The sequence below is a fragment of the Ursus maritimus genome, unplaced genomic scaffold (genome assembly GCF_017311325.1).
Source record: "Ursus maritimus isolate PB19 unplaced genomic scaffold, ASM1731132v1 scaffold_16, whole genome shotgun sequence".
Classification (NCBI taxonomy): domain Eukaryota; kingdom Metazoa; phylum Chordata; class Mammalia; order Carnivora; family Ursidae; genus Ursus; species Ursus maritimus.
The window spans coordinates 43,929,662-43,944,152 of NW_024424008.1; the positions used below are offsets into that span (position 1 = coordinate 43,929,662).

At 37.5% G+C, this 14,491-nt stretch overlaps 1 protein-coding gene across 1 annotated transcript; it reads left to right on the plus strand.

Moving 5' to 3' along the window:
* Positions 1 to 7,300: 7,300 nt before the first annotated feature.
* LOC103660606 (olfactory receptor 8B12-like) lies at positions 7,301 to 8,486 on the plus strand (the record flags this gene model as incomplete). The annotated part of the gene is made up of 1 exon (XM_008688236.1): positions 7,301 to 8,486. A coding segment is annotated over exon 1 (924 nt), but the record flags the coding sequence as incomplete, so codon positions are not given.
* Between the last annotated feature and the right edge of the window lie 6,005 nt (positions 8,487 to 14,491).

Sequence of the window (14,491 nt, forward strand, 5' to 3'; positions counted from 1 at the left end):
TAAATATATACGGATTTTTAAAAAAACATTTTGTAACCTGCTTTTTAAAAGTACTTTATAATACATTGTCTCATTTGATTCCTATAATAATAATAACTCTGGCACTAACTGTATTTCCTTTTCTTAGATATAACAGTCTTTAAATCCTTAGGATGTGGTGTGAAGACAAGAAAATCTGCATTGCATTGCAAACTTCATATGTTATTGGTGGTATGGCATTTAACTTCACAGTAACTAGTCTCAGAAGTAGCTAAGTTTTTTCCATTTATTAGAGGAGAAAACAAATTTCTTCTGGATAACAATAGGTTCAAGAATCTTATGTATCCCCTGTACCCAATTTTCATCTCTTAAAACAATAAGAAACACAGAAAATCCACCTTGAAGATACCATTACCAGAAACCAAAGTGGTTTACAAAGCGGTGCAGAGTAAACACCACTCAGTGTGGTGCAGACGGCGAAAATCCTAGACGGCACTGAGTTAAGTTTTTACTCCCATAATCATCTAATGATATGAAATAGGCAAACATGATCCATATATTTGATATCAGTTACTACGATGATTACCTCTAGCTTTACCAGACCATCAGTGGCTTGGGATTGTTGCTGATGAGAACACAGCACACAAAGAAAAGATGCTTTGAGATGAAGGTAGACAAATGTTAGAAATAAAGCCTGCATTAGAAATAGGAGTTCGCAGAAGAAATACTTTTCTCATACAATTGCTTGAAATCCATAATTAAATACCTGTGGTGAGAAAAAAACAGCACGGTCTCTTGGAAATTTTAGGGGATGCCTTGATTTCCAGCAGTCAGGAAATAAACAGCAAGAAAGGAGAGAACCATACAGATTGATATTTAGTCGTAAATGTATTCTGAGGGGCCAGCACGGTTATGAAAAATGGGGTCACTGAGACTGGGAGACTTGGGGGTCTGTTTATATAACACACAGGCAGAGCCTCTTGGGATGCCGTCACTTCAGAGCCTGGAGTCCTTGCTGAAGGAGCAATTAGAGTGTTGGCGTGCACCTCTGCTGTGAAGCATGGTTTGTCTCCCGGGTGTGTTAATTTTCCTTTTATTTGGAGTCATCTGCAGTTTGGGAAACTTAGAGTCTCATGCCAGCCTTCAACTATCTGATAGCCAACAACCCCGTCATTCTCACCACCACCCCCGCCACTTGTCATTACCACCCACATCATCAATTACGACCTTGATGGCTACTACTCAACGTTATTCTTCAGTGGGCATAATCAGTTAGGCTGAAAATGTTTATTTTAAATGTTTCTGGAACAAATGAAAATATTTTACTAAAACAAACCAGAACTTCAGTTGAGGGATGTTAAATTTATAAGGAACATTGAACTTGTCACCCTGCCGTGGTACCTGTAGGGTGGCCACTGTAGAATGGCGGGAGGTTGAGGGACGTAACAGGTAGAATGACAAGAACCCTTCGTGCATATTCTCATTCATGAAGGGTATATGTTCATAAGAAAATTTACTTTTAGAGATTATATTCAGTGCTATCTTACCCATGAAAATGTTGCTAATGAAGATTTTTATTTTTATTTATTTTTTATTTTTTTGAAGATTTTATTTATTTGTTTGAGAGAGAGAGAGAGATTGGGAGAGAGAGAATGCATAAGCAGGGGGAGGAAGAAGCAGGCTCCCCGCTGAGCAAGGAGCCCGATGTGGGACTAGATTCCAGAACCCTGGGATAATGACCTGAGCGAAGATAGATGCTTAACTGACTGAACCACCCAGGTGTCATGCTAATAAAGATTTTTAGACTTTTTATTTTGAGATAGTTGCAGAGTCACGTGCAGTTGAAAGAAATAATATGGAGAGAGCCTGTGTACCCTTCATACAGTTTTCCTCAATGGTAACATTTTGCATAATTATACGGCAACCTCACAATACCACACACCCGTACTGCCATATACAACCCGTGGATTTCATTCAGATTTCCCCCATCTTACTTGTACTCATTTGTGTGTGTGTGCATACATTCAGTTTAATGCAATTTTATCTCCTGCGCAGTTTCATTATCCATCCACAGTTCAGATAAAAACACTTATATGTCCTTCATTTTTTGATTTTCAAAATAATGATTTGGTTTCTTATTATCCTCCAAAGGTGACCTGTTATTTTTCTTTAGAATCATTATACTCTCATCAATTTAAACATATTTTATGTTTAAACTGTTATTACAATTATTATTATCCTTTTGTTGCGCAAATTTTCTACGTCTGGCCTGTGGAATTCTCTTCAGTTTGCCCCTTGAGTCTTCGTCAGGAGTATTCCTAGTAACATATACTAATACTAATACTAATTTTAAGGCAGTAACATGAATACTAATTTTTATCTAATACTAATTTTTATCTGTTATAACAAGATGTTGTGAGCTTATCCCATACATTTCATTCTTCAGATCAGGAATCGACCATTTCTCCAGGAAACATGCCTTCTTTTAGTGGTGAAATGGAATTCCAAGACCAGTTATTAGGCTCTAGGGAGGCTCATTACTTCTGGGTTGGTTATTGTTTCCAGGTCTTTTCAGAAAGAACCAGGAAATTTCAGGCCACATGATTCTCAAAGGATCTCTTGCTGGGAATGGCCAGCAGTCCCTGTACCGACGGATGAAAGAATACTCCAACCTTTGCCGTGAAACAGAGAAGAAGGCAAGGGAGTCAAGGCTCAGAGACAAGACCCTTTGCTCTTCTTTGCTCCCACTTTTATTGGTCCTTTGAGACAATCACAAATCCTCATCACTGTTTCTCAAGCACAGATGTGTGACAGGGGGTCTTATTGAAACTGGGAGGATCTGTTTACCGGAAAGATACGATATGTTAATTTGGGCGTGTTTACTACTTCTGCTAAACATAGCCTAAGGGACAATGACTACAACTTTTAGATCACTGGGCGGCTGTTTGGGCTGGGAAAGCTTTGGGAAGGCAACTCCTCACGGCACTCCAATGGCAGAGTGGTCACACAGGCCTCCGCATTCCAAAGGAAGGCCTATGCCCTTCTCTGAAATCTTCTTGCCCTCGGCGGCCTCTGTGTTACATTTTAGCAAGCCAGGTATTAATGGCTGATTTCATGCTCTACATTAACCCCAACAATCTCTTATTAAAAAAGGCCAATAATTTCACTGGTGTACATTTTGATATTTATTTTGGGGGCAATTTTCTTAGGTGTGATGATTCTTTTAAATATATCACTTCAATTTTTTTTTTTTGGACACTAGGAAAAGTTCCATGAATTATATATAGTCTTTATTATCTTTTTTGCCCCTTGCTTTAGTTTTCTCCTTTGGAGCTCCTACTCTATGTGGATTGGGTTTTCTTTGTCTGGTGTCTATATTTGTTGCTTTCCCATAAACCCTCTTCATTTCTTCTCTCTCTCTTTTTTTACCCCCTTTTCCAACTTCTATTTCTCCTAAGGCATTATCTGTTGTGTTTATTCGCTCTTCTGCTACTTCTAACTCAGTCCAATTTTTTAAATTATTTTTTCTTTTATTTCTAATAATTTCTTGGGTTCTGTTGCCTAATTTGTTAGTTTTTCTAATTCTGACATTTGTTGTTCTTTCATACCTTGTAACATTTTCATGTGTTTTAGTTCATTTTGAAATAATGTAATAGTATTGATTTATTTGTAGCCATGGGCAATGGACTGAGTTGTGTTCCCCCACCCACCAAATTCAGATGTTGAAGACTTAACCCTCAATGTGACTGTATTCTGAGACAGAACCTATATAAGGAGATGATAAGGGTTACATGAGGCCCTAAAGGGGGTCCTAATTTGATAGGGCTGGTGCCATTCGAAAGACAAGGGAGAGGCACCAGAGCTCACTGTCTCTCCCATGTGAGGAAAACTGACAAGGCAGCCATATGTAAGCCAGGAAGAGTTCTCACCAGAAATCACCTATGTAGGCACCCTGAATTCCAGAACTGTGAGAAAATACACTTCTGTTGCTTAACTGACCCATTCACATTTTGTTATTGCATCCTAAACAGACTAATACAATATGTCTCTGTGGTTTGCTCCACATTTTCTATCAGAAAATTTTTCTTTTTACTTATAATTTTATGAGGAATGCCTTGATTCTTTTCTGCTGTTCATTTTTATATCAAATTAGGTTTTTTTTCTTTTTTTAAAGATTTTATTTATTTATTTGACAGAGAGAGACAGCCAGCGAGAGAGGGAACACAAGCAGGGGGAGTGGGAGAGGAAGAAGCAGGCTCCTAGCAGAGAAGCCTGATGTGGGACTTGATCCCAGACCGCTGGGATCACACCCTGAGCCGAAGGCAGACGCTTAACGACTGCGCCACCCAGGTGCCCCTAGGTTTTTTTTCTAACTTCATACCTATAGAACTCCCTATTCTGTCACTTCTGTGAAGTGTTAAAAAATATGATGACTTTACTGTCTGAGATCTGGCTCTGTTCCCTTTCTACCTTTATCTGGATCTTTTCTTTCTTTTGTCTCTACCCTATTATGTTTAGTTTGGGTTTTATTCTTATTCTTGTAGGGAGCTTTGATTGCTTTATTTTAAGAGTTCATAGTGCGCAAACCGTAGCCCCTTCAGATCTTAGCATGGAGTAATTTAAATTCACACACTATTGGAGAATGCAAAATCCCTTCCAGTTTTAGGTGCTATTTTCAAATTGGCCTTTTGAGAGTTACTTGGAATACCGATTAGTTGTTTTGGAGTTTCAGGTTTGCCAGATGTCCTGTTGCTTCCTTCTGTTTCTTCCTGCACAGATGCTGATACTAAGCAGATTTTAAGCTCTTGGTGGTTTGTGCCCATCTGCTTGTGTTTGGAGGTAAAGGGGATAACATAGCACTTATTTTTGTCATAGACGTTGTTAATGGGATTATGCTTTGCTATTTAGTTGTGCTGGTTTTTTTATGGGGGTATCCAGGAAGACTATAAAACTGTGACACAATCTCCCTCAAATCCTCCAAGATTTTCTACATGCTTTTTCATTATTTATATTAAGAAGACTAATCATTTGAAGAACATGAAGACCACATGTTAGGGCACGAAACAAGTCTCAATAAATCCAGAAAGATTGAAATCATATCACACATCTTTTCTGACCATAATGGTATAAAACTAGAAATGGATCACAAGAAAAAAAACTGGAAAGAACAAAAATACGTGAAGGCTAATAAACATGCTACTGACCACTGAGTGGGTCAACCAAGAAACCATAGAGGAAATAAAAAAATACATGGAGAAAAACAAAAATGAAAACACAACGTTCCAAATTCTTTGGGATATAGCAAAAGTGATTTTAAGAGAAGCATTTAGAGCAGCTCAGGCCTACTAAAGAAATAAGAAAAATCTCAAATAAATAACCCAACTTACAACTAAAGGAGCTAGAAAAAGAAGAACAAACAAAGCCCCAAACCAGAAGAAGGAAGGAATTAATAGAGATAGAGTAGAAATAAATGAAATAGAGACTAAAAAAACAATAGAACAGATAAATGAAAACAGGAGTAGGTTCTTTGAAAAGATCAACAAAATTGATAAACCTTTAACCAGACTCATCAAGAAAAAGAGCTCAAATAAATAAAACTAGAAACTAAGGAAAAGAAATAACTGACCCCACAGACATACAAAAGACTATAAGAGGTAATCATGAAAGAGTATATGCCAACAAATTGGACAACTGAGAAGAAATGGATACATTTCTAGAAATATACAACCTTCCAAAATGGAATCAGAAGGAAACGAAAAATTGAACAACTGATTACTAGTGATAGAAATTGAATCAGAAATTAAAAAAAAAAAACTTACAATATAGAAAAGTCCAGGGCCAGATGGCTTCACAGGTGAATTCTACCAAACATTTGAAGAATATTTTATACCCGTTCTTCTTAAACTATTCCAAAAAGTAGAAGAGCAAGGAAAGCTTCCAAATTAATTTTATGAGGCCAGCATTACCCTGATACCAAAACAGATATACTACAAAAAAAAAAAAAAAAAAAAAAAGAAAAAGAAAAAAGGAGAGCTATAGGCCAGTATCTCTGAACAAGGATCCAAAAATTCTAAACAAAATATTAGCAAACCAAGAGTTACAAGAGTTTGCCAGATCCAAGAAGGCAAGGACCCTAGCTTCATGGATTTTCAGGAGCTCTCATCATGAGGAAGCTTAGTCTAGTGGTTACAAAAGAGGGGCCTGGAGTCAGACAGACCTAGGCATGTGGGCTCTGAAACAAACTGTCTGTGAGCAGCTTATATTTCAAATGAGTATCATTATTGTGAGGAATTAATAAGGATATATTTATATAGTGTTTTGGATCTTGGCAGCCAGAAGTCAGTAGAAGGGTTCTATGTCAGGTACATTACTGTGTATTCAAGAAATAGTAATGGTGATAATTTTTTTCACAATGATTTTTCTTTTAATAGTACTGGATAAATGTTTGTTAAAGTAATTGTCTTCACAAGCCAAATCAAGCAATATCAAGGGTATAAACAAACATTTCTTATTCCTTTGGGAAAGTAATCTCTGATGAAATGCTTTTCGGGGAGTCTCAGTCTTAATTATCAGGCCACTGAGATCTGTAATCCTACTAAACCTCCTTATTCTCCTGTTTCCTCTGGTCAGGAAAAGGCACTGTTTCTTTCCTTATAACTAGAAGGAGTTTTGGGCAAATTAACAATTGGAAATCATGTTCTTCAGTGCAGAAGGGCCTACAAGATAACTTAGAGGTTCTGATCCTTTGGAACATATTGGAAGGAGAGAGTTCTTAGCTCAGCCTATCATTTTCTATTCATTATGGTCATTTTCGGGCTCCAGGACAATGTGGTCAAGAAACACTAGAGAATAGCTTTATAGCTCTGAACTAAAGGAAGGTGAGTATGTTCCCAACCCTGGTGAGTCAGGCAACACAGTGGTTATGAGTGCAAACATGAGAGACTGCCGAAGTTCACCTTCTGGCTGCACCTCAGTATTTTGGGGACTTAAGCTAGTTACCTAACTCCTTTTTCTCATCTGCAAAGTGGGGATAATAATACTGTCACAGCTTAGTACATAGCCTCTCACAGGAACTCCTTAAATAAGTGCTAGCTTTAAAAAATGATCATTGAACCACTTGATCTAGGAGAGACTGGAAAAATGTGGCCTCAATTCCTTGGTTGACAGCAGTGACCCAGTGGTGGGGGTTCTGAGAAGTCACAGTGTCTTCTGACAGGACCCTCTTCAGGGAAGAGGCTCAGGTGTCAGCAATGGAAGCACAGTCAGGAGAGAGAAGGACAGAAAATGGACTAACTTAAATATCTAAAAGACATCTATATGGATATGAATAAATTACTGCTTTCTCTCTGGAGGCAAAGTTTAGCCTCTAACTGTTCTCTCTGGAAGTTAAAGTCACTTGGGCTGTAAGATAGGTCCATAGCAAACAGTAAAATTCTTCCTACCGTACTAACATTCAAATCTCTCTGTGGATTCCATTCTCCAGAATGGGGGATGGATACTGAGAGAGTGGTGATGTTTCTTTCTAACTGGTTCTCTTTTCTTTTCCCCAGACTGCCCTTCCTCTACCCATCCCCAAGAGGAGAATGGCAGCTGAGAACTCTTCTGTGACAGAGTTTATCCTTGCAGGCTTAACAGACCAGCCGGGACTCCGGATCCCTCTCTTCTTCCTGTTTCTAGGTTTCTACATGGTCACTCTGCTGGGGAATCTGGGCCTGATAACCCTGATTGGGTTGAATGCTCGCCTACACACCCCTATGTACTTTTTCCTCTTCAACCTCTCCTTAGTAGATTTCTGTTACTCTACTACCATCACCCCCAGAATGCTAAAGAGTTTCGTCTCAAAGAAGAACATCATCTTGCACGGAGAGTGCATGACTCAACTCTTTTTCTTCTGCTTTTTTGTCATTTCTGAGTCCTTCCTCCTGTCAGCAATGGCATATGACCGCTACGTTGCCATCTGTAAACCACTGGTATACACGGCCACCATGTCTCCTCAGGTCTGTTTATTCCTCTTGCTGGGTGTCTATGTGATGGGATTTTCAGGGGCCATAGTCCACATAGGAAGCGTAGCAAGTCTGACTTTCTGTGCTGACAATCTTGTCAATCATTTCATGTGTGACATCTTTCCTCTCCTTGAGCTCTCCTGCAACAGCACTTATGTGCACGAGCTGGTGGTCTTTGTACTTGTGGCCATTGACATTGGAATGCCTATTGTCACCATCTTCATTTCTTATGCTCTGATTCTCCACAGCATTCTCCACATTCACTCCACTGAGGGCAAATCCAAAGCTTTCAGTACATGCAGCTCTCACATAATTGTGGTTTCTCTTTTCTTTGGTTCTGGGGCTTTCATGTATCTCAAACCACCTTCCATTTTGCCCCTTAACCAAGGGAAAGTGTCCTCTCTGTTCTATACCATTGTGGTGCCCATGTTAAACCCACTGATCTACAGTTTGAGGAACAAGGATGTCAAATTTACCTTGAGGAAAACCTTGGAAAGAAAAAATATTTTTTTTGAGAAAGTAGGATTTGGAGAAAGAAATACCACACTTTATTAGTGTGTGTGTGTTTTCAATGAGGGATCCAACTTCCAGCTTTTTTTCTCTTCTGTACAGAACGAGAATTTTAAGTCTTTATGTTTGGATGAATGTTTAATGCATATCTATTTTCTTTGTCCCTTGACCCACCTCAGCTATTCTAAGATTGTCTCACGCATTTTTTCTATAATCACAAATCATTTAATCTTGTATGGGCTTATTAACCATTTTATCTAACCTCTTTATTTAATAGACATTGGAAATTTAGAAATATGTATGTTTTCCAGGGCCTTACACCTAACTGGTTCCACAACAGGGACTAGAATCTAGACCCTTGAGAATTCTAATCTACATTGTTTTCCTTTTGGCCACATTTTCTTGCTTTATTGCTGCCCTTGCAGATTTGATTTTGAAAGTATGGTATTTTAGCATTTTACAATCTGATTCTATTTGTAGTAATTTAATGTAACTTCTCAATAAATATCTTTTAAAAAATAACTTTTTAATATCGCATTTTTTCTTTTTAAAAGTTTTTATTTTAATTCCAGTTTGTTAATAACTGGATACATACAATTATTAACATACATACAGTGTTATATTAGTTTCAGGTGTACAATATAGTGATTCAACAGTTCCATACAGCACCCTATGTTCATCACAATAAGTGCACTCCTTAATCCCCATCGCCTATTTCACCCATCCCCCCCCACTTCCTTCTGGTAACCATCAGTTTGTTCTCTACAGTTAAGAGTCTGTTTCTTGCTTTGTGTCTTTCTCTCTTATTTTTTCCCCTTTCCTTGTTCATTTTGTTTCTTAAATTCCATATGAGTGAAATCATATGATATTTGTCTTTCTCTGATTTATCTTGCTTAGCATAATACTCTCTAGCTCCGTCCACGTTGTTGCAAATGGCAAGATTTCATTCTTTTTTATTGCTGAATAGTATTCTATTATACATATATACCACATCTTCTTTATCCATTCATTAATTGATGGACACTTGGGCTGCTTCCACATCTTGGCTATTGTAAATAATGCTGCTATAAACATATGTGGTACATGTATCCCTTTGAACTAGTGTTTTAGTCTTTTGGTAAATACCCAGTAGTGCAGTTGCTAGATCATTCTATTTTAACTTTCTTAGGAACCTCCATACTGTTTTCCAGAGTGGCTGCACCAGTTTGCATCCTTGCTAACACCTATTGTTCCTTGTGCTGTTGATTTTAACCATTCTGGCAGGTGTGAGGTGATATTTCATTGTAGTTTTGATCTGCATTTCCCTGATGATGAGTGATGAGCATCCTTTCATGGGTCTGTTGGCCATCTGGATGTCTTCTTTGGAAAATATCTGTTCATGTCTTCTCCCCTTTTTTAAATTGGATTATTTGTTTTTTGGGTGTTGAGTTTGATAAGTTCTTTATAGATTTTGGATACTATTTACCAGATATGTCATCTGCAAATATCTTCTCCTATTGTGTAGGTTGCCTTTTAATTTTGCTGGTTATTTTTTTCACTGTGCAGAAGCTTTTTATTTTGATGTAGTCCCAGTAGTTTATTTTTGCTTTTGTTTCCCTTGCCTCAGGAGACATATTTAGAAAGAAGTTGCTATGGCTGATGCCAAAGAAGTTACTGCCTGTGTTCTCGTCTAGGATTTTTTATGGTTTCAGACCTCACATTTAAGTCTTTAATACATTTTGAATTTATTTTTGTGTATGTTGTAAGAAAGTGGTGTCCAGTTTCATTCCTTTGCATCTTGTTGTCCAGTTTTCCCAACACTATTTGTTGAACAGACTGTGTTTTTCCCACTGGATATTTTTCACTGCTTTGTCAAAAGTTAATTGACCACATAATTGTGGGCGTTATTTCTGGATTTTCTATCTTGCTTCATTATCTCTGTGTCTATTTTGGTGCCAGTACCATACTATTTTGATTACTATAGCTTTGTAATGTAACTTGAAGTCTAGAATTGTGATGCCTCCAGCTTCGCTTTTCTTTTCCAAGATTGCTTTGGGCATTTGGCGTCTTTTGCGGTTCTATACAAATTTTAAGATTGTTCTAGTTCTGTGAAAAATGCTGTTGGAATCATTCTGTGGAAAACACTGCATTCAGTGTGTAGATTGCTTTGGGTAATATGGACATTTTAACAATATTTATTCTTCCAATCCATGAGCATGGAATGTCTTTCCATTTTTTTGTGTTGTCTTGAATTTCTGTCATAAGTGTTCTATAGTTTTCAGGGTACAGATCTTTTACCTCTTTGGTTAGGTTTATTCCTAGGCATCTTATGGTTTTTGGTGTAATTGTAAACGGGATTGATTCCTTGATTTCTCTTTCTGCTGCTTTGTTATTGTTGTATAGAAATACAACAGATTTCTTTACATTGATTTTGTATCCTGTGACTTTACTGAAATTATTTATCAGTTCTAGCAGGTTTTTTGGGGGACTCTTTAGGGTTTTCTATATAGAGTAACATGTCATCTGGAAATAGTGGAAGTTTTACTTTTTCTTATAATTTGGATTCCTTTTATTTCTTTTTGTTGTCTGATTGCTATGGCTAGGCCTTCTAGTACTATGTTGAATTAAAGTGGTGAGAGTGGACATCCTTGTCTTATTTCTGACCTTAGGGGAAAAGTTTTTTCCCATTAAGGATGATGTTAGCTGTGATTTTTTCATAGATGGTCTTTATTATGTTGAGGTATGTTCCCTCTAAACCTATTTTGTTGAAGTTCTTTTTTTTTTTTATCAGGAATGGATGTTGGACTTTGTCAAATGATTTTTCTGCACTACTGAAATGATCATATTGTTCTTATCCTTTCTCTTATTGATGTGATGTATCACACTGATTGATTTGTGAATGTTGAATTACGCTTCCAACCCAGGAATAAATCCCGCTTGATTGTGGTGAGTGATTTTTAAAAATGTATCATTGAATTCAGTTTGCTAGTATTTTATTGAGATATTTTGCATCTATGTTTATCAGGGATTTTGGCTTGCAGTTCTCTTTTTTAGTGGTGTCTTTATTTGGTTTTGGTATCAGGGTAATGCTAGCCTCATAGAATCAGGAATTTGGAAGTTCCTTTACTCCTCTATTTTCTGGAATAGTCTGAGAAGAATCAATATTAACTCTTCTTTAAATGTTTGGTAGAATTCTCCTGTGAGGACATTTGGTCTTAGATTTGTTTGTTTGAAGTTTTTGATTACTGATTCAATTTCCTTGCTGGTTATTGGTCTGTTCAAATTTTCTATTTCCTCCTGTTTCAGTTTTAGTAGTTTATATGTTTCTAGGAATTTATCCATTTTTTCTAGGTTGTCCAATTTGTTGTCATGTAATTTTTCATAATAGCCTTTTATGATTATTTGTATTTCTGTGCTGTTGGTTATTTCTCCTCTTTCATTTGTGATTTTATTTATTTGAATACTTTCTCTTTTTTTCTTGGTAAGTCTGGTTAGAGGTTTATTAGTTTTATTGATCTTTTCTAAAGAATCAGCTCCTGGTTTCATTGATCTGTTCTATTGTTTTTTAGTTTCTTTGTCATTTATTTCTGCTCTACTCTTTATTATTTCCTTCCTTCTGCTGGTTTCAGGTTTTCTCTTCTTTTTCTAGTTCCTTTAGGTGCAAGGTTAGGTTGTTTGTTTGAGGTTTTTCTTGCTTCTTGAGGTAGACCTGTATTGCTATAAATTTCTCTCTTAGTGCTTTTGCTGTTTCCCAGAGGTTTTGGACCATTGTGTTCTCATTTTCATTTGTTTCTATTACTTTTTAATTTCTTCTTAGATTTCCTGGTTGAGCTATTCATTGTTTAGTAGCATGTTATTTAACCTCCATGTGTTTGTGGTCTTTCCAGATTTTCTCTTGTGGTTGACTTCCTGTTTCATAGCATTGTGGTCAGAAAAGGGGCATGGTTTGATTTCAGTCTTCTTGAATTTGCTAGTATGTGATCTGTTCTGGAGAATGTCCCATATGCACTTGAAGAGAATGTCTTTTATCATTTTAGGATGGAATGTTCTGAATATATCTGTTAAATCCATCTGGTCCAGTGTATCATTCAAAGCCATTACTTCCTTGTTGATGTTCTGTTTAGTCGATCTGTTCATTGATGTAAGCGGGGTGTTAAAGTCCCCTACTATTATTGTATTATTATCAATTATTTCCTTTATGTTTGTTATTAATGGTTTTATGTATTTAGGTACTCCTATGTTGGGTGCATAAATATTTATAATTATTATATCTTCTTGTTGACTTGTTCCCTTTATTATTGCATAGTGTCCTTCTTTGTCTCTTGCTACAATCTTTGTTTTAAAGATTTTATTTATTTATTCGACAGAGATAGAGACAGCCAGAGAGAGAGGGAACACAAGCAGGGGGAATGGGAGAGGAAGAAGCAGGCTCATAGCAGAGGAGCCTGATGTGGGGCTCAATCCCATAACGCCGGGATCACGCCCTGAGCCGAAGGCAGCCGCTTAACTGCTGTGCCACCCAGGCGCCCCTACAATCTTTGTTTTAAAGTCCATTTTGTCCAATGTAAGTATTGCTACTCTAGCCTTCTTTTGACATGCATTTGCATGGTGTTTCTCCATTCTTTCACTTTCAATCTGCAGGTGTCTTTAGACCTAAATGGGTCTTTTGCAGACAGCATATAGATGGGTCTTATTTTTTTTTTATTCATTCTGTTTACCTTATGTCTTTTTTTTTTAAAGATTTTATTTATTTAACAGAGAGACAGAGACAGCCAGTGAGAGAGGGAACACAAGCAGGGGGAGTGGGAGAGGGAGAAGCAGGCTTCCAGCAGAGGAGCCTGATGTGGGGCTCAATCCCAGAACGCTGGGATCATGCCCTGAGCCAAAGGCAGACGCTTAACGACTAAGCCACCCAGGTGCCCCTACCTTATGTCTTTTGATTGGGGCATTTAGTCCATTTATATTCAAAGTAATTATTGATAGATATGTATTTATTGCCATTTTATTACTTATTTTGTGGTTGTTTCTAAAGGTTTTCTTTGGTCCTTTCTTGTATTTAATACTACTTTTTTTTTTTTTTTACAAGAGGAAGTGAAAAATTTACTGAAGTTGGTCTTGGCCAAATGACAAGAGAAGTGTGTTAAGACTGTCGTGTATGGGTCGCAAGCATGTAGGTCCCAGAAAGCAGGTAGAGCACGGTGATTCCTGAGGTCATGTGTGGAACCCTAGGGATCCAGTTCAGTGACTAGGATTTCTGTAGGTTTAAGGGTTATAAAGATGCAGGTGGAAAGTTTTATATAAGACTAAGCATCAGAATTTAGAGCCTTTAAAAAGAAGGGTTAGCTTGGGTGTTTTAGCTATAATGGAGAAATCTGTGGCTTAGGATAATCAATGAAGGGTCTGTAAGTTCTAAATGAAGAATAGATAATTTGGGGGATCCAGTTAGTTATCAAGGCAGTAGTACCAAACTTATGAGGAGAGGCAATTTCCATAGAATTTTTAAGGCACTACAGACTACACTGATTTTTTCATACAGGTTTATGTGGGAAAGTGATAATTTACCTCAAGACTGGTTTATAAATCCACGACACTGGGGGGCGCCTGGGTGGCACAGCGGTTAAGCGTCTGCCTTCGGCTCAGGGTGTGACCCCGGTGTTCTGGGATCGAGCCCCACATCAGGCTCCTCTGCTGGAAGCCTGCTTCTTTCTCTCCCACTCACCCTGCTTGTGCTCCCTCTCTCGCTGGCTGTCTCTCTGTCAAATAAATAAATAAATATCTTTAAAAAAAAATAAATCCATGACACTAGGTAAAGAGAGATATAGAATATATCAGAAACTTTGATCTCAATGACTCCTTAGTAAAAAAGCTAGGTTCTTTGGAAGAGTACTAACATTTAGTTTTTAAGAAACTAAGTATTAGCTTCTCTATTTTTAAAAGTGAAACAGGGGCGCCTGGGTGGCGCAGTCATTAAGCCTCTGTCTTCGGCTCAGGGCGTGATCCCGGCGTTCTGGGATCGAGCC